The sequence below is a fragment of the Planococcus citri genome, chromosome 5, assembly GCF_950023065.1.
Source record: "Planococcus citri chromosome 5, ihPlaCitr1.1, whole genome shotgun sequence".
Lineage (NCBI taxonomy): Eukaryota > Metazoa > Arthropoda > Insecta > Hemiptera > Pseudococcidae > Planococcus > Planococcus citri.
Genome location: NC_088681.1, coordinates 63,281,962 through 63,303,315, shown reverse-complemented (window position 1 = coordinate 63,303,315; position 21,354 = coordinate 63,281,962). Strand labels below are relative to the sequence as shown.

The 21,354-nt window shown below is 35.0% G+C and overlaps 1 protein-coding gene across 1 annotated transcript in view; it reads left to right on the top strand.

Annotated features, from left to right (window-relative positions):
* Window positions 1–325: 325 nt before the first annotated feature.
* The window catches only part of LOC135849045 (pyrokinin-1 receptor-like), a 35,372-nt gene continuing 14,343 nt past the window's right edge, over window positions 326–21,354 (top strand). The window contains exons 1-2 of the mRNA XM_065369182.1: window positions 326–799; window positions 10,508–10,724. Coding sequence (XP_065225254.1) covers window positions 432–799; window positions 10,508–10,724 — 585 coding nt within the window. The 5' untranslated portion in view covers window positions 326–431. The remainder of the gene's footprint in view (window positions 800–10,507; window positions 10,725–21,354) is intronic.

Sequence of the window (21,354 nt, the reverse complement as noted above, 5' to 3'; positions counted from 1 at the left end):
AGTTAACAGTACATAAATTGACGGCTTTAGGATTCTAAACCCTTCGACAGTATTTTTTCGCCCAACAGAAACCAAATTGAGAAAAAACAGCTCGAGCAAACAAACTAACGTTATCTGAAATTAACACGATTTTTAATTAATAAAGGCGGCGAAAAAATTTTGTCACTTTCGAATAAAAATCATTTCAAGTACCTTATTAAGTCGCGCGAAAGCCACGGCTGCTGCGACGGCCGCGTCGACATTATCATTATTTTTATGATTATTGAAAAATCCACATCGTAATTTTACTCGTTTTTTTCTTTCTCGCAATCGCTCTGTTTTTCTGTTTCTTAGCTTTAGTGTACCACATACATTGTATCATACCGGTACCGGGTACCTAGCCTACCACGATAAGTCTGTCAGACGCCAGTTCCATTCAACCAATACATAAAATGAAAAGTTTAAATTGCTCCTTCATCAACTGCACTCGTACTGTAACCGACAACGAATTGAATTCTACCGCGAATCATAATCTAACCAAACATCATCGCGGCTTCAACGGCAATATTCTCGACTCTGGTGCAGATTTCGTCGAAGAGCTCGTTTTACGTGATTCGTTATATGTCGTGATTCCTTTGACAGTTTTATATTCGTTTATATTGATCGCCGGTATTTCGGGGAACCTCATCAATTGCTGGGTGATAACCAAAATAAAACGTATGCACACAACTACCAATTACTACCTGTTCAGCTTATCCGTTTCCGATTTATTATTGCTGACGTCGGGACTACCTCAAGAAATCTATTTAATATGGTTCAGGTGAGTGAACTAAACATGGTCATATTTTATCGAATCCAACTCATGATGCATTATTTTTTTCTCGAGAAATCTATTAGTAGGGGTACCATGTTGGTCTATCGTTTCAAAATCGCAAAAGAGTGGCATCGGAAAGATATAAAATTTTTGCGATATTCCTTCGAAAGGGGACCATTTCCCGACCCCGAAACCACCATTACATTTTTGAGATCGAATTGCAAAACCGATCCGGGGGTTCCCAAAGTTGTGAAAATTGAGCACCTTCGTTGTCATCTGTTTTGGCCAATAAATCCTAACCAAAAGGGGGTAGAGGGGTGTTTGTGGTCTCAAATAACTCGTATTGGATCACTCTTGAAATATCTACCCATGACCGTTCTCATTTAGTGATTCCCGACAATTCAGTGGTTCCCAAAGTTGAATTTTTGTATTCCAAGTTTTTGAAGTCACGCATTCAAACGAATATTGCCAGTACATAAAGGGTATTCCCGGATAAGATAGGTGAAATGCCCCTGTCCTCGGATTTTTGAAATTTCGATGAAACATTGTTGGGTGCCTTTAAAAAACATGTTGGAGCCAAAAAAATTTCTCCCACCTCACCCCCCTTGTCCCCTGGGGCCAAATAACGCTTTTTTCGGGAAAAAAATCATACTTCAACGAGTTTTGAATGAAAATTTTTGAATTTACACAAAATATGTACGGGACACATGGGTTTATCCACATGAATTTTTTCGAAATTTTTCAGCCCCCCGGGGGGGAGATATTGACAAAAGAAAATTTAAAACCGCCGTATCTCCGAACCTAATTCTTGCACACAAATTTTTTTTTCTGTCAAAAATATATCTGCATGAGTACTATGATTGGTATTTTTTTCAAATTTTTTCTCCAGGTGGGTCATCTTTAAAAATTCAAAAAACACTCAAAAATGCATTTTTTGTGTCATGGAACCACCAAAAAAAGCGATATTGCCAGTGATATAAATCTGAAATGTTGCATGCGGACCTCTAAAAACAATATAAAACCAACCAACCTCTTGAAAACTTGATTTTGGGGCCATAGGCACCCCCTCCCCCCAATTTTGGGGCGAAAGAAGATCGACAATATGGGTATCGTTTTCATATGAATCGAACTTGCTGAACACGAATATGAAGTTAGATTTGCAGTTGGACCCTCCTAAGGGTCACATTGGGGGAGGGGGTTGCCTAAAAATTCGATTTTTCGTGAAAACATTTTTCAAAAAAAAGGTTGATTTTTACCAAATTTAGCAGAAATCGTCATTTTGAGTTGAAAGGTGTCCTAAAAGGAAGATATGGGCCCTCATAGATGAGCCATTATCGAAAAAATCGTGTTTTTCCACTGCAGCCTCCAAGTACTCAATTAATTTGAATTCTAAAACGCCGTATGCCCATTTTCAAAAATTTCATTTCTGATCTGGTAAATTGGCTATTTAGGCGAGTTTAAAACTTTATTTAGGTGGATTTATGATGTAGGAGTGTAGCTATACATTTCATCCACCAGATACCGCTAAAAAAATTCAATAAAAATGGACAAAGTGCGTTTTGGAACACTTTTTATTTTTTGAAAACGCAATTTGAAAAAATGGACTAAGGGCGTTTTGGAATATCGCTCCTCATTTGAAAAAAATAGCCCAGTCCCAAATGAAAGTATTTAAGATTCTGCGTTGATCTATGATATTGCCGTCAAAATCCAAAACCACTTTTAGCGTTCTACTGAGCAATTGAAAACGTCTAATTTTTGGGCAACCCCCTCCCCCAATGTGACTCTTAGGAGGGTCCAACTGCAAATCTAACTTCATATTCGTGTTCAGCAAGTTCGATTCATATGAAAACGATACCAATATTGTCGATCTTCTTTCGCCCCAAAATTGGGGAGGGGGTGCCTATGGCCCCAAAATTGAGTTTTCAAGAAGTTGGTTGGTTTTATATTGTTTTTGGAGGTCCGCATGCAAAATTTCAGAATTATGTCACTGGCAATATCGCTTTTTTTGGTGGTTCCGTGACACAAAAAATGCATTTTTGAGTGTTTTTTGAATTTTTGAAGATGACCCACCTGGAGAAAAAATTTGAAAAAAATACCAATTATGATGCTCATGCAGATATATTTTTGACAGAAAAAAAATGTTGTGTGCAAGAATTAGGTTCGGAGATACGGCGGTTTTAAATTTTCTTTTGTCAATATCTCCCCCCCGGGGGGCTGAAAAATTTCGAAAAAATTCATGTGGATAGACCCATGTGTCCTGTACATATTTTGGGTAAATTCAAAAATTTTCATTCAAAACTCGTTGAAGTATGATTTTTTCCCCGAAAAAAGCGTTATTTGGCCCCGGGGGACAAGGGGGGTGGGGTGGGAGAAATTTTTTTGGCTCCAACATGTTTTTTAAAGGCACCCAACAATGTTTCATCGAAATTTCAAAAATCCGAGGACAGGGGCATTTCACCTATCTTATCCGGGAATACCCTTTTCCAATCAAAAAATGTTTCAGACAAAAAAGTTGCAAAATTTCATGACAAATTCAAAAATGTGTCATTTTTTTCCTTATCATTGATAGAGGCCGAGGTGAGAGGGGGTTGGAACGTCAAAAAACGTGATCTAACAAAGTTGCATTCAATCCTGAATTTGAATTTCTCACAAGGTTTTACCGTTGAACTGTCCTCTTCAGTTGAACTTAAGATTGTTCTCAATACACGCCACCACAATCCACTCCCCCACGCCTCACCCCCTCGCTGGAGCTTCAATAACTACTAAAAGTGCACTCTGAACCTGAAATAGCCGCCTTTATGAGTGTTGATTCTAATTAATGAACTTTGCATAATTATATGCACGGATCCACAATCGACCCCCACACCCCCACTTAAGCCTTAATCACTCGAAGTCTACTTTTGACCCAAAGATTATATTTCACGCCAGAGAAATGGATAGAAAACATATACCAACGGCTACTGGTGATTTGAATGATATAAAATTTTCGCGATATTTCCAGTTCCACGAAAGGGGACAATTTCCTGACCTCGAAACCACTATATTACATTTTTGAGATCAAATTGCAAAACCGATCCAGGGGTTCCCAAAGTTGTGGGTGAACAGTTTTCAGCTATTATTTGTGTTCTTCTTCAACTGTGTAGGTGTCTTAAGTTTCGAAAAAGTTCACACTTTAATTTCATTTTCAGGTTTGCGATTCTATGGATAAATGCATATCTTTGAAAAAATCTATACCTATGTATCGACCACGGGGGTCAAAATTTTGAAAAATCGTGAAAAGTCGAGTGATATATTGAATGGTACGTTTTTGAAGTCGCCGAGTGCGAATATGAACTTATTTTTTGGGTCACACCCCTCAATGTCTCTCTGTGCCCCAAAATGGAGGTGGAAATTTTGAAAAATCGTGAAAAGTCGAGTGATATATCGAATGGTATGTTTTCGAGGTCACTGAGTGCGAATATGAACTAATTTGTTTGTTTCAAACCCCTCAAAGCTCCCAGCTGCACCAAAAAAAGTTCAAAATGTGAATAAAATCTCACCCCTCAATGAGTCGAAAACTTTACAGGAAAACAATCAAAACGAAAACACTGAGATAGGCAAGAAGATTGACATCTTTGGAGCGTTAGTAGGACGTTTGAATAGTAAAATGAGTGAAATAATAAAAATCAGTCTATAGTCATATTCAGTGATCTTGAAAACATACTATTCAACGTATTACACGTTTTTTGGCGACTTTTCAAAATTTTATCCTATTTAGGGGGCGTAAGGGGATTTTGAGGAATCGTAAGTAGAGCAGGAAAGAAGTGCATATTCCAGTTCAGTGTCTCAAAAACATACAAGTCGATATATCACTCGACTTTTCACAATTTTTCAAAATTTTGACCCTCATTTTGAGGCACAGAGGGGTTTTGAGGGGTTGTAGGCAAAAAATAAGTTCATATTCGTACTCAGCAATTTTGAAAACATACCATTCAATATGTCACTCGACTTTTCATATTTTTTCAAAATTTTGACATTTTTTGGGGCAGTTGGGAGTTGTGAGGGGTTGGGCCCAAAAAATAAGGTCATATTCGTGCTCAGCGACTTCGAAAACACACAAGTCGATATATCACTCGACTTTTCACGATTTTTCAAAATTTTGACCCCCGTTTTGGGGCACAGAGGAGCTTTGAGGGGTTATATGCAAAAAATAAGTTCATATTCGTATTATTCAGCGACCTCGAAAACATACTATTCGATATATCGCACGTCCAGATTTGTACTTCAAATATATTATGATTCAGTAGTGTGTTACTTGAAAAATCAAGCAACCCTCACGAACTCCCGAGGAGGGTTGAAGACAAACCAATGGTAGTTTAATTAGTAGTTGGGTGAGTAGACTTTGTAAACAAAATTTGAGCGAAAACGAATGATTTTAAGTGGTAATTTTGATCAATTTATTTTATTGGACTGACCTTTTTTGAAACACCTACTCTTTCCATCCCTTTTTTTGGACACCCCCCTTGAGCAATGGGTATCGAGCGTAGTATCAAATTGTCGAGAATTTAAAGGGGAACATTTTTCGTCATGGTAGTGTTTCTCAAAAACCCAATATTTACGGAGTAAAACGCAAAATACGTGAATCGGAACCGGTTTCAGCCCCCTAAAAAATTTTCTTCCAGGGGTAGGAGAGTCGGATTTTTTTTGGTGGTTCAGAGGGTCCATCGGAACAAAAAATCTGTACTCCAATGCAAAAAGGATGGAAGTCCAATGACCTGGCATAAGGAAAGGAGGTTAGTGTGTTTAATGCAGTTTGATACAGGGATTTTAAACTTTTCAGTTCAAAATTTAAAATTCCTGTTTCTCAAAATTGCACTGAACACACTAACCTCCTTTCTTATGCCAGGTCATTGGACTTCCATCCTTTTTGCATTGGAGTACAGAAATTTATGTGCCAATTTTTTCCTTTTTGCTCCTGCTTTTTTACGTTATTTTCCCGCTCTACTATTTTAATCTTCTGGGCAAGAAAACAAACGAACAAAAAAAAATGTAACTTTCCATCTCTTCTGAGTACCTACTTGATTTGGTGAATTTCGCTTCAAAGTGCATTATTTATAAATTTTCATACAATGAGCGATTACGTTACGTTCGTTACCGGTTATAAAAGAAGTTTTATCAAAATATTTTCCTAAAAATTGCAATTTTTCTCAAAACGATTGACGGAAGAAAAAACCACTTATCGATTAAATCTCTCTCTTAAAAGCATTATTACACAGTTTTTTTACAGGTCTCTTATATGCAACTCGAAAGTAGGACGTAGGAGGGTTTTCATTACACCTACATACGATAATGATTATGGTGAAATTAAAACGAGTTTAATACTTAATTGAAAAAAAAATCACCGAATTTGGGCGTAAAAAATTCCATGACATTGGTTGAAACTCGTATTTTTCTGTTGACAGTTCAAATTCGGAATCGAAAACTTTACAGAAGGTCTCAAAAAATAAGGAAAATCAAAACCAAGAAATTTTCATACTTTTATGCACATTTTAAATGCTCGGATTTGGTTCCTTTTCAACTGAAGATTCATTATTTTTTTGTCAAAATTCGAATATATAAATTAATTTTCAACAGTAACAGAGCATAGACCGAAGGGAGGAGGGGGAGGGAGGGAGGGAGGGGGGTTCCTGAAAAGGAAATACTCTACCTAAAATATGCTGTAAAACCTTTAACAATGTTGAAAAGCACAAAAAATGAATAATTTTCTTTTTCTTCTTCTTTTTTTGATCTTCGGATAGCTTTAGACAGGTTGGAGAGGGTTGAGGGAGGGTCTAATTTTCAAAAAAGGGGCTACCATATCCACTTTGAAGGATTCTAACACGAAAGAAAACTTTGAGATTTTTTTCAAAAAAGGGGGAAAGGGTGACCTTGTCATCAGAGTGGCCCTTATTTCAAAAGTTCAAATTTCATCACTCCCACGAGATACTAAAAAATCCAACTCAAAAAGTAAATTTTATGCTGTGCTCCGAGGCTCTCCCTTTTTCTCACGAGAATCAACATAGGAAAACATGATGAAAATGTTTTATTTTTTTTTCATCGTTATAATTCAAACAAAGTAGTTTTGCTTTATACCCCCCCCCCGCCCCACTCCTCCCATCATGTAGTTCTAATTTGAAATTTCTTAAATTTCGTTCTTCTTTTCTGTCTAGATCTCTCTGGAATTGAAAAAAAATGTTTATTTGAGTATAAAGTTGTTCCCTTCTTCCCCAAGTGATCATTTCCAAAAAAAAAGTATTGCTTTTCTGGCTAAGTTGCTGAGACAAGTTCTGATTTTAAAAATGTTTTAAATTTAATTTTGATACAGAATTATAGCTTTCTGTTGGAAATAGAAAGATTTCAACCCTCTAAGATTAGGAGGGCGTTGAGGTGTCCATCCAAAATTGAGTCCAAAATGGAAAACAATTCATTTATGAGTGAATTTTGGTTTGGTTGACTTTTTTTGTCATAAAACTGGAATATCCGTCTGGGGTGAACATCGCAGAACAATTTTCACCCTGTAGAATCAATTTGAGAGGATTCACTGCCCCAATTTTTTTTCAATTCGAGGATTTTATTTTATGAATGAACTATGTATTAAAGTAAATACTCAAAGTGTATTTGAGATATGAAGGGCTGGTGAGAGACTAACACAGGGGTAGAGAGAGGAGGGTTAAACCAAGCTCGAATTTCAAAATAAAAATTAGCATTGAACCAATTTTTGGAGCAACTTTGAAATATACCAATTTCAAAATGAATACTAGAGGGAGGAAGAGGGTGATTTCCTATGCCCAATTTACAAAGGGAAAATTTGTAAAAAAAAAACAAAAAACAAAAAAATTGTTGAAGTCACGCGATACGTTGAATTGTATTTTTTTCAAAGATGCTGAACTCTAATATGACTTCATTTCCTCGCTTCGTCCTTTCCAATGCCCCCCCCCCCAATCCTTTTTACAGAGGTCAAGACCTGAAAATGAAGATACGAGTAGAGTCATTCGACATATCAAATAGCATGTTTTAGAAAAACTTCAACGCTCAGTAAGTCTGTAGGTACTTGATAAAGAATGCCAAAAAAACGATTTTAAAAAGTTGGGCCATTTTTCAGCCTTTTGGTAAAAAAAAGCGAAGCTTTTTGGCAATTTTTGCAATTTCAGCAAAAAAATAAAATAAAAAATAAAAATCTAATTTTCGGCGAAAAGCATTAAGGAACAACACTGGTAATTTTAGAAACAGACTTTTTAGTAATTTTTGGAAAAGAAATAAGTTAACATTTTTCAACATTTTGGAAAAAAAAGAGAATTTTTGCCAACAAAGCAAAACCTATAACAAGCAGTACCGTCAATGGAGGTGACTTTAAAACTTTTTTTCGTTTTTATTCATTTGTGAAAGTGGAGAAACTGATTGTGAAAAAAAATGACATAAACAAAAAAATTCCCATCGTTAAAATTGAACAAACCAGATTCAATTATCTATGGCTACAAAGTTGAGTAATTTTTGGGGGAAAAAATATTTTTTTTTAGCTATTTTATGAAAAAGCAAAATTTGCCAATTTTTGACAAAGATAATAGCAAAAGCAAAAGGATATAAGTATTCATTTTTTAGAAATTATTAGGAAAAAATGAACTGCTTTTTTGCAAGTTTTGTCAGAAAAGCAAACCCTGTTATCAACTTTTAGTTGATGATTTTTGGGAAAAAAGTCGATACTTTTTGAAGTTCATAGTGAAGAAGGGACAAATTTTACAGCAAGAATTTGGCAATTTTGACAAAAAGCGAGATTCTCTGCTGTTTTTGAGAGAAAGCGACTGATTTATTTTTTGGAAAATGGGGAGGGGGTGAAAATTTCACATGTCGGTGCTAGGTAATTTTTTCTGAGGGGAAGGGGAAGGAAAAACTGACAATAATGATACCATATTATCAGTTTTTCAATATCTACGTATTTCTGCAAAAAAAAAAAATAAAAAATAAAAAATGCAAGCCAATGCTTTGAAAATAATTTTTGAAACAGAGGAAGGGATAAAATTTCTAATTCGATGGTAAAAAAAAAATCTTGTCTTACAAATACACGATTAGATGGTAAGTAAAAACATCTTGCCTAACAATAAAATTCAACCTAACATCTCTCTCTCCCTTCTTCTTTCTGACCTTCACCTACTAACAAGAACAAATTTTTAAATTGGAAAAAAATTAAACGCAATTTTGAGACCACTAATGACAATTTTTCATCAAGACTCTACAGTCTACATACACACTAAAAAAAATCAAGAAAATTGTTTCAAACACACAAACATCATTTTCTAAGGAATTCCCCAAACTGAAAAAATCATAATTAAAAAAATGCAGGGTTTCTCCAAATCAGCTTTTCGAGTTAATCTCAGAAATACAGAAACATATGTTTACCAAAAATTTAAATTTCTAGTCGTTTTTCTCTTATCGATAATTTTCATTCGAATACCTAAATAGGTACGAGAAACAAATAATGAAAAAAATTAGAAACCGGATAAGATTGATAAGATCGTAGCCTTGAGACAGAAACCGAGATAACAAAAAATTCCTCACTTATAAATTTAGAATGCAACAAGCGTTAATACAATATATTGATACAGTAAAGTTATGTTGTAAATCATAGAGCTATAAAATTTTTACGATCTTCAAACGCCATCAAGCCATCACGAGAGAACAGGCTCTGGTGTCAAAGTAAGACCAAAAGTGATTAAATTTTAAAAAAGATGGCGTCGTCAATGTCTTTTGAACAAAGGTTAATTTTTTTGTAAAAGGTCGAAATAAAACAAGAAATACCTGTATGCTCATCTTGTTCGAGAACCCAGCTGATTTTTTGAAGCTCGTGAATTAATAGGTACTTCCACCCTACCAATAAATTTTTCATTACCAACGATTTTCTTGGAATTAATTCTTTAAAATTTTTTTTATAATATTCGGGTCGTTATTCGTGCAACATTTCGTAAAACTTTCTTCGAGTTTCTTGCTCTTTTTCTTTTATGTTTCAAACTTTCTCGTCGCGTTGCAAAAATCTCGATTTACACTCATTTTTGTTTTTAAAAAAAAGTCAAAAAAATAACAACAACAATAACTGAACAGCATGAAAATAATATCCTGTAACCAAACAGGTTTTTCATTCTTCTGATTCAAATACCTACTTAAAAATGTACATACAAATATGCTGGTATAACAATTCGATATAGCTCTCGAAAAAATTAAAATAGACCTTCTACGTAATATCATATTAATTATTACTAATAATATAACCCATTTTTTTTTTTCGAATAAGAAAACCGTAGCCTATTGCAGTATTGCACATTTGCGTAACACGCAACAAATTGAGTAATTATCGAAAAACACGACCATTTTTAGAATTTTAATGAACACGATCGAAATTCGAGTCAATGTATATAGTTATTCTACCTCTACCTTTATAGGTAATTCATTAAGAAAAAAAATACGAATTTTCACAATCGAGCGCAATTTTTGAGAACAAAAAGATCGCAACATGCTCGTACATTATGTGTCTAGGTAATTTTTTATGTAAGACATTATAACGAGAAGAAGTTTAAGAAAATTATCGAAATTAATACAGAGTAACGCGCCGATCCTACCTAATTATCGTGTTCGAGTGAAACCAGTTTCTGTATCAATTAATGTGGAATAGTTTTGTATTTTTTATTTTTATTTTTTCGTTTTCAGATATCCGTACATTTTTGGCGAAACGTTTTGCGTCCTAAGAGGACTCATGGCTGAAACATCGACAAACGCTACCGTACTGACAATTACAGCATTTTCGTTCGAAAGGTACATCGCGATATGTCATCCATTCTTGGCGTACTCGGTGACCAATTTAACTCGAACTGTTAGGCTGATATTGTTGATTTGGGTTTTGGCGTTGGTTTTCGCAGCTCCTCAAGTGAGTAAAATTTACCTACTTACTTCGCGATTATATTTTCTGCTCTTTAATGACTGAATGAATTATGAAAGAATGAAAATGACCTTCGTTGAGAATGCCTAAATTTGTCACAAAACGAAATATAAAAAGAAAAAGTCACTGAAAAAAAAAAAACAAAACGTTACAAAATGAAACAAAATTGACCATTTTAATCAAAAAGAGGGGCTTTTTGTAATTTTCTGACAAAAAAACGTAATTGACGGACAGTTTTTACAAAACATTGTAACTTTTTGGAATTTTTTGCACAAAATAGTTATTTTTTGGTAATTTTACAAAAAAGAGAATTTTTGTTAATTTTAAAAAATAAGCATCTTTGTCAACTTTGAAAAAATGAGCATTTTTGTCAATTTTGAAAAATGAACATCTTTGTCAATTTTGAAAAATGAACATTTTTTTAGATTTTAAAAAAAAGGAGCATTTTTGTCGATTTTGAAAAAATGAGCATTTTTGTCGATTTTGAAAAAATGAAAAATGAACATTTTTTTAGATTTTGAAAAAATGAGCATCTTTGTCAATTTTGAAAAAAAAATGAGCATTTTTGTAGATTTTGAAAAAATGAGCATCTTTGTCAATTTTGAAAAATGAACATGATATGAGGAAATATGCCTTCATCACGTAAGGGATGATTAATAAAAGCATCGCCGTAGTGATGAGTATAAGAAACATCGCCGTAGCGAGGATTAAAATAACAACTCCCAAAGACTGCGCAAGTCTGGTAATGTGAGAACTTCTTCTAATACATTTTGATGACAATTCAATGTCATCAATAGCCGCGCATCGAACGATGCACCTACGACTATAAATTGAGCAACACAGCCACGAGCCGAACTAGTTGCAGTTGTTGTATTTTTGGGCAAGTTGCATTCCCAATTAAGCTGCATCTCCTACTCGGTGGTCGCAAGACTACCGAGTAGTTACATCTAACATGATTTGAATTTAATTAGATCTCGTATTCGGTGAACGCGCGAGCCGGTTCTTGGTCTCAAAGTGTATTTATGTAAGTTAGAAGCGGATGAGTTCCCTCTACAAGGACACTCATCTCCTATTTTTTCCGATCTCGCCCACTTCTATAGTGGTTAATATTATTTCGCTTCGTGATTAAAATTATCGATCGTAATTCTTCACGTTCCCTATTGGGTATGTTTCCCATCCTGCCGGCCATCGGAACATACTTCTCGTCTGGAAAAGCACCCTCAGTAAAAACAACCAACCCCTGCCGACCATGTCTAGTATTAGGGACATACCGAAGAGGCAGGAAATATGGACAGTTTGTGAACCTGGTGAGAAAGTCACCTGCATTAATAACACATTTTCTAGGAAATGTGTACAGTTTCAATGGGTAAGCAATTACCACCCTCATTATCTATTAACGAATATTAATTATTACATAATATGCCAACTCGAGTCTAAGGTAGTAAAATCATTTTATACTCGATTAACCGATAGAATATGTATCTTTAATCATGTTTCCGAGCAACAATAAATCATATTATCTTGTATGTATGCTTTTGATTGGTGATTGGAAATTATTTCTGTGAAAAGTGAGTAGTATGACTGAGACCTCTCCGATATATTGAGCTAACCTGGCGAGGCAAATATTCACTACCTTAGGGAATATTTCTAAACTTCAGTACGTAGGTAGAAATTCTGATAAAATCTATCTATCTCAATCATGTTTAATCTCACTATATCATATTGGCGCCTAACTTCCGCGTAATTCTCATGAAAATTGTAAAATTTTCAATCCGACTTACTAAAATACCCACCCTTAAAAATTCAAATTTTTTAAAATCTTCAAACTTTTCGATTTTTATCAAATTTTGTCAAACTCGAATTCCAAATGGTTCTCCTAAAGAACACAATTCGAGTGAAAAAACCATAATTCCAAAATATTCAATGTCAAAAATTCTAGACTCTTTGACAGAATTTTTTTCTTAAAAAAAAAAAAAAAAACATGATTTTCCAAGGTATGTTGCATGTCAAAATTGACTAATCACTTAGTCTGGCGCCTGACGTGGATGAACCTCTCTAGAAAAAATCATACATGCCACGTATCTTCGAAAACTCATAAAGTAAAAATTTAAATTTACCAAAAAATTAATTTTTGAACTTTCTTGAATCCAAAAAGCTCGAAAAAACGAGCATAATTCAAGCTAAAAATTACGTTTCGAATTAATCGAAATTATAACCTTCTAAAATTTTTGATTTTTTTTTGATTTTTTTTTTCATTTTGATTTTTTTTTAAATTCCTATACCCCACTAAAATTGCGCTTTTTGCCTCGAAGTCTCGTAGATAGATAGCTCATACTTTAGTGAGAAAAGTCTCAGTACATAAGGCTTACTAACACTATGTTAAAATAATGTAGTATATTTTTCATGTACATAAAATGAATTTTTTCAAACACTCTTTCGTGTATAAATTGCGAATAGGGGCAGGAAAAAATTCTAAAATACTATTCGATTCATAATTCTTAGAAATACAAGTCCGAGTCAAAATAATTTAATTTTGTTAAAAAATTAAACTTACGTAAAATTTTGGCTTCGTAAAAAATTAATCTCTGACTTACATGATGGGTAGGGGATCGCAGCTATATTGTGCCAATCGAGAAAAAACTCCTCATGAGCAAGGTGTAAAACCTGACTAGCCTCAAGGGAGATAATTATCTCGAAAATCACGGTAGAATTGTGGTACCCTGGTTACTGTGTATTTTCAGAGCAAAATAAAATTTTGATAATACAAAAATTGCTAGTCTCTCACTTACGTGGTGAGTAGGGGATCGCAGCTATACTGTGCCAATTGAGAAAAAACTCCTTAATGAGCAAGGCAAAAGCCTGACTAGCCTCAAAGGAGATAATTATCTCAAGAATCACAGTAGAATTGTGCTACCTTATTCATCATGTACTTTTGGAAAATTCCAAAATATAAAATTCTGAAATATTTGACTCATGATCTGTACTCTCATGACCTTTCGTGAAAATCATTTTACTCACAGAGAATCATGGGACTCCCCGTGAGCGATTGGTAAGCTTGTCTCCTAAAGTGAGTAATTTATCATCATGAAAGTCCATGCTTAATACAGATCAGAGTTGGATAATTTAATCAATTTTCTTGTGGTATAGTTTGCAATAATATGGACTCTCATGAAAATCATTTAACTCACAGAGAATCATGGGACTCCCCGTGAGCGATTGGTAAGCTTGTCTCCTAAAGTGAGTTCTTTATCATCATGAGAATCTTTTGTTTTTCCTTCATTGGAAAAACTAGAAAATTGCCCACAAATACCGAATACATGAAATGCTTAAATTTTCACTAAATAATGTAAAAATTTGAAAAACGTCTATAAATTAGAACAAAAATAGAACAAATTTTTTCAAACACTCTCAAATGCAAAAATTTAGAATAGGAACTAGGAAAAAATTCTAATAATACCATTTTTGACTCGCGATTCTTAACAGTACAAGTCCGAATCGAAATAGTTTAAATACTTTTAAAATCAGTTCAATTGCTTCTTAACCTAGCTAACCTCTTTGTGGTGTATTTTCGGACATTTCTGTGAAAATTACGAAGATGAAAATCTGAAAATACAACACAAACAAGGCAGAAATTCTTCCGAGGTTAATTTTGTTCCAAATGGAACAGATTACCCATCTGATGAATTCGGACCTAAAATCAGGGCAAAATTGCCGTTTTTTGTCAAGTTCGAAGATGAAAATCGGACAATTTGACAGGAAAATGCAAAACTACCCTCAAAATGCAAAGCATAAAACTTTGATCTTTTTATGCTCATAATTAAAGTGTTCAAAATTCCGAAAACGAGTGTAGTTAGGTTGAGAAAAAATTCACTCAAACTCATTCCTCCCCTATGGAGCACAATGACAACTTGAGTGAGGCCACCCAGTTTCAAAATCATGAAAATGTCTCATTTTGATGAAAATTTTTTGGCCATTCTAATCTAGTTATTTTCTATGTACCTAGTAATATTTTAACAATTTGGTGCATGGGTAAAATAAGCAGTTCAGCTCATTTTATTCAAGTAGGTACCTAGGAACGAATTTATTTCTTGTTTTTACAGACGAAAATCTGTAGAAAGATGGAATAAATTCAGCCTGTAAATAGTTCATTGAATTTTCTCTTTGTAAAAATCTTTCTCAAGTTACCAGTGAGAAAATGATCAAATACCTATCAGGAATTGGGCCATTTGATCAAATTCCACACTGGTTACATTTCTCTATAAAAATGCATCTCTCTAACCACCCCATTTTGCATCTGTGTAAGTTCAAAATCTCAAAAATCTAGTCCAAAAAAGATCGTTGCAAGACTTGAAATCTCCGATGAAAATTTCTTAAAACCATAAGATAAAAAATACCAAGTTTTCAGTTAGAAAAGAGCGCGATCTGTTTCCATATAAAAATCACCCCCATAGAGAATCTTCTTTGTATCCAGCTCATATAGCTGCACACACGTGCCATAGTCAAACAGGATGCCTATAAAAACATCCGAGCCGAAAGATTCCCACGAAATCATAGCGCCAGTAGATATGTAAATTAATTAACATACAAACAACTTGAGTATTTTGGTTAAATGCGTTGACATTTATTGCTTAGCAATAAAAACGTCACTTTCTGGTTACTTTATTACACCTATCTGCCGCATATACAAAATCGTCTCGGATACCTGAGAACGCCCAATTAGTAAAATAGAACTGCTTCCGTTTAATCACATTATTACACCTATTTGCTGCAGTGTAATAAAAATGTCACCATTTAATTTCTATCTCGTGACAAAGTAATTGGGTACAAGGCACATAGATGCTCAGCAACAAATACGTAAAAGACTACTGTATTAAGCATAGGTACATAAGGGCTTAGACTTTTATTTCGTCGCATGTAAAAACTAACAATAATAATAGCTCCCAATTAATTGATTAAACATGTTAATGTTTTTTGCTTTTCTGTGGTGGCCACATAGGAAACTGGAGAATATTAACACGCAATATTTCAATACTTAGCTTGACATTTTGACAGTTTTATACAATTTATTACCAATCAATAGTTTCCTAACACTTTTATTGCTTAATCTTCTCATACTTTCGAGTATGGGAAAACAAAAATGTAAATAGTCACAATAGTTAAACGCTCCGATTAATTATATATAATTCCTTAATTCAAGTCATCAATATGTCAGCTTTTGACAATTTTTGACAATTTATTTACCATTCAATAGTTTTTTGACGTTTTTATTACTTAATTTCCTTATACTTTCGAGTGTGGGAAAATGAAAATGTAAACATTCACAGTAGCTAAAAACTCCGATTAATTTTCTACAATTATTTAATTCAAGTCATTAATCTGTCAGTTTTATTTGTTTTATGCCTACTAAAAATTAACAATACTAATAGCTATGCACCTCTTAAAGGTAGCATATTAATGTTTTCTGTTTTTCTGTACTGATCACATAGGAAATTAGGGAACATCAATACCAATTATTCAACTATTTTACTTGACATTTTGGCAGTTTTTGACAATTTATTGCCTTCCAATAATTTTCTGACATTTTTATTGTTTAATTTTCTTGTACTTTTAAGTATAAGAAAACGAAAACATACGTATCCACAATAGTTAAAAGCTCCGATTAATTATCTATAATTCTTTAATTCAAGTCATTAATATGTCAGCTTTTGACAGTTTTTGACAATTTATTACCATTCAATAGTTTTCTGACGTAATTTTCTCATACTCTCGAGTGTGGGAAAACAAAAATGTAAATAATCACAGTAGCTAAATACTCCGATTAATTTTCTCAAAACTCATAAATTCAAGTCATTAATCTGTCAGCCTTATTGTTCTATGCTTATGCACATGCTAACAACCCTTAAAATACTCCAAGTAATTTCCCAAAGTCATTAATTCTGTCAGTTTTATTTCGTTATTTACAAATAAGAACCAAATAAAAACGCTTATACTAACAATAGACAAATAGTTCAATTCATTGTTGTGCATTTAATTGACATTTTTCCCATACTTTTTGACAGATTTATCTATCCTGCAGTAAAGCAAACCCACATATTCACAATACTTTTATACCAATAAATTGCAGGTACCAGGCACTAATTGATAGGATTTCCGGCGAAAAATGTCACATTTTGGCAGTTTTATTGATTGAAAATAGAAAGGATCCAATGTAAAACAATGTGCCATATGAGCAAAAGCCATAAATTTGAACTTAAAATAGACTTTTATAACCCAGAAGCGGAGAAATCTAGCGTGAGAAAGCACCTAGAGCTCAATTCTCATCAAAATTCGTGGGAAAATTATTACAATGGAGTTCCCACCAAATCTCTACAATTTCCACCTCTCTTTTTGCCGAATTGAGTAGCCAAGCTCACTATATAAGCTCTTACCATCTGAGCATTTTCATTAGTTTCGATAGTACTTTTGCGCGCATCAGACCTCCGCATCAGACCTCCGTCTTGCACTTCGAGATTCTATGAACACTCCTCCAGCTTTGAATACACGCAGTAGGGTGAGTAAAAAATCTTCTAAATTTTTCGAATTTCGTAAACGTAATCGGAAATCGGGTTTAAATAGTATCAGTGAAATGGAACAAGAAAATAGCCACGGTTCTGTTCACTCCTTCTTTAGTGATCATTCTCAGGCAAACAAAGAGCCTGTATATGAGGATATGGACCAGCAAACGCCAAGTGACGAAGGGATAGGTACTCAACAGTACTCTCGCCCCTTTGAACCAGAGCTTTTTAAGGATACCACTAACGAAAACGTATACGCAATTTTTCTAAAAACTTGGGACTGGAATGAAGAAATTCAGTCTGAAGTAAAAAAGAATTTTGAAAAACAAAAAGATAAAATTGAAAATGCAACAAAGGTAGCATGCGAGGCAAAGGGAATTGGAATTTATGTCAACTCTAAGCTTTCTGATCTTGCGACCCAAGCTCATAATAACTTGAAAGAAGCCGGAGCATGGGTCGATGAGTTGAAAGAAAAATTAAGATCTACTCGCATTGCTCTGATTGAGACAAATTCTATGACAAAAGAGAACACTTCGGAACTGCAGAAAATTTCTGAGACAATTAACAGAATTTGTCAAGAAACTAAAAAACGTGACGAGGGTTGTGCTCATTTTGTCGAAGAAATCAATAACATCAAAGAAAAACTCCGACGTACTTCATTGGGTGGTGGTTCAAAATTCAAATCTCTCGCGATTGATGCTGGATCCATAAAAAATGCAGGAATTATATTCACAGACGATCAACTGCATTTTCCGCATGAATTTTTGGATGAATTTGATGCGTATTTTTCAGAAACAAATGCAGCTGAAAGGCACAAGATTTTGGCATTTAAGGGAGTGATTGATACGAAAACTCGCAAATCATTTCTCGAGACTGTACGAAACGTACAAAATTACCGCGAATTAAAAAATAAATTTCTGGACTTTTACTGGGATCGCAGAGCTCAGAATGAAGCAATGAAAGCTTGCAGATATGACTTTGCGTATGCGGAGGACCTTAAAGATATGGCGAATAAAATGGCCAGATGGGCCAAATCACTCCGAAACCATCGTCATAGAAGTGAGGACGAAATCATTGATATCCTCATAGGCAAAACCCCAGAAAGTCACCAACCCAGCCTAAGAGAAGAAGGACAGACAATGGACCAATTCTTAGAAAAATTGGCCAATTTATCAAAAATGCAACATGATCCAGAGAATGAAGTACCAATCATGTTTCGACGAAATTATAAACGTAAATTCAATGACCCTCCTGTACCCGCGCCTGCTAACAATCCGCGATACACGAACAAGGGCACACCATCAAATGAGCAATTACTGGCAATTTATAATCTAATCTCGCAGAAGGCGATTCCGAAAAATTTCAATGAAAACACCACGAACAATTACCAGCCTGCTCAAAATGAAAAATCACCTACGCGTTATCCCCCAAGTTCGTCGAATCTTCCTGCAACAACTTATCCCCCAAGGGATAAGCCAGAACAGAAAACTATACTTCAAAACCCGAATCAAGTGAAAAACCCGAATATGACTATGTCAAATCCAACATCCAAGCCATTTGGTATCGATAAAAATGGCAATTTGACAATAAACAGATTTAAACCGAAAATGCAATCTAACGCACCTGCAGCTGCCGTACAAGCAGTAGAATTTGATCAAGATTTGGATGAATATGTTGTAGACCAACCACCCCCAGACGATTTAACTGATCAGGTGGCAACATGCAACATGTTAAATACAATCTTTACAGATGCGCCAGAAGAGTTAGATTTGCAAACAATTACGGCTGCCTTGCAATTAATGACGACCACGCCCTCTGACGAAGAGGAAAATTCTGCATCGGGAAACGAAAGCCACTAGGTAGCCAAGGGGCAACTCCTAGTGCCTTTAGAGCCCCCCCAGAATCAACTATAGAAAAATATACTTTCGTCGGCGATGGTTTAAGCCATTACATAAGGCGCGGCGAGACAACGTTATCAGACGATTTACCTGAATATTTACGTGACCAATTAGCACTTGAAGAATTACACCTTAGGCTGAAGAGAGCTAAGTTCCCTAAAAATTCACACTTTATAGTTTCTGCAGGACAATTGGAATTTAATTTTTCGCGTAAACCTTACCATGTCATTGAAACACAACTACACAGTATCATCGACTCACTACTCGACAAGGGTGCACAAAGCATAATTCTATTATTTCCTCTGATGAAACCACGTGTACCAGGAGAATTCGAAATAAAACTAGCACGTTATATTGACTTTAAGAACATATACGTACGTGTAGCCAACAATCCTAAAGTAAAATTCTTACGTACACCAGCTATGAGCTTTTTGGAAACAGAAATCATTCATAGCCAGGGCAAACAATACACCAGACCCAAAGTTGATGCACGCAAAGAATTGTTGCCAATAGATCAGAAATTCCACTATGTCCCTTCACTAAAACGATATTTTCCTTCAATCACAGAGTACCATGATATCCGCAAAATACTTATTTCCGAAATAGCACGAATCGAATCATTCAAAGAAAGAATGGCGGCACTTCCTACTTATGCAGAAGTAGAATACCTGGGAAGTGACACCACCGAAACTACAACCACAATAGAAGCCCCAATCGGTCAAGTTTCAACGCTTAAAAATCCAAATTTACGCAATAGACTCAAACCAGAAAGAAAAATTAAAAACGCAATCCATAATCTCTTCAACGATCCTGCAATCCTATCAGATTCTCCTACAATTATGAGTTTGGGCGAGTTATTAGTCACAAAAATCAATGAACAACGATTTCATAAAATAGTCAACCAAAACTCAAAGAAAAAACAGAATATCAAGTTCATCGATGCGATAGATAACACTTCACTCAATAACGACGAGCCTGACCCAGCCACTTCTTCGCAACTGGTGACTCAAAAAACTAATGACCCGGCGTGTGTCGTACCAGTCATCATTGGTGCGAGAAAAGTTGCGTTACAGCTCGATACAGGGGCACTTCCTAATGTACTTTCTCGTTTAATGATCAAAACATTCCTGGAAGAGGCTCCAAATTGGATGAAGTTTATCAAACTCAAAAAACAAGTCCAACTTAGATTGGCTAATAATTCACTCATTCCATCCGCCAATTATATTGTGGAACTAAAAATGATACTTGGAAATGAAATAATAAAGGTACCATTCTACATCATTGATGCACCAGGTCAGACATTTATTATGGGTAGAATAACAATGGACTATTTGAAAATGAAGTTGAATGTCCCTAAACGACTCGTAAAATGTAGACCAGAATTTTGTGAAAAATTCACAATACCGTTCATGCACACTGATGAATTCCAAAGTGCATTGACGGTATTCTCGTTGGTGGCTAAGGAACAAAAATATGAAACATCTTCCGAGGATATCTCTGATACTTACTATACCATCACTGAACAAGAAATTTTTGAAGAGCGTAGATTGGCTCAACGTACTTTTAAAGAGAATTTACGAGCTGATCTAAACATGGCTGTTGAAAATGGATCAGTCACATTACAACAAGCGATCCGCGGGTTCGACAGACTACAGCATTTTGCCGATATTTTTGACCTCAACCCTGGTAGATACACCGGTGAACAAGTGAAATTCACGTTTCAAGAAGGAAATGAACACCTGAAACCATGGAGAGGGGAAAAATTTCGGCCCAGTAAAAAATTATTGCCTGCCTTACGCAAAGCAATAAATAAAATGCTCGCTCTTGGCATAATTCAATATTCACACTCATGCTATATAAACACCTTAGCACCTGTAGTCAAGAAAAATGGAGATATTCGTTTATGTCTCGACGCCGACGAACTCAATAAATTCTTAGTCAATGTCCTAACTGAGCCAAATACGATTGCAAGCATGCTCTATGACAATGCTGGCGACAAGTTCTTTTGCACCCTCGACTTCACGGCAGGCTTTTGGCAGCTAATACTTGACCCAAAATCACGACAATTTACCGCCTTCCAAGTTGAAGGGCAAGTGTTCGAATTCATCAGCCTACCATATGGCTTGAAGATTTCATCAGGCGAATTCGTACTCATGATTAACCAAG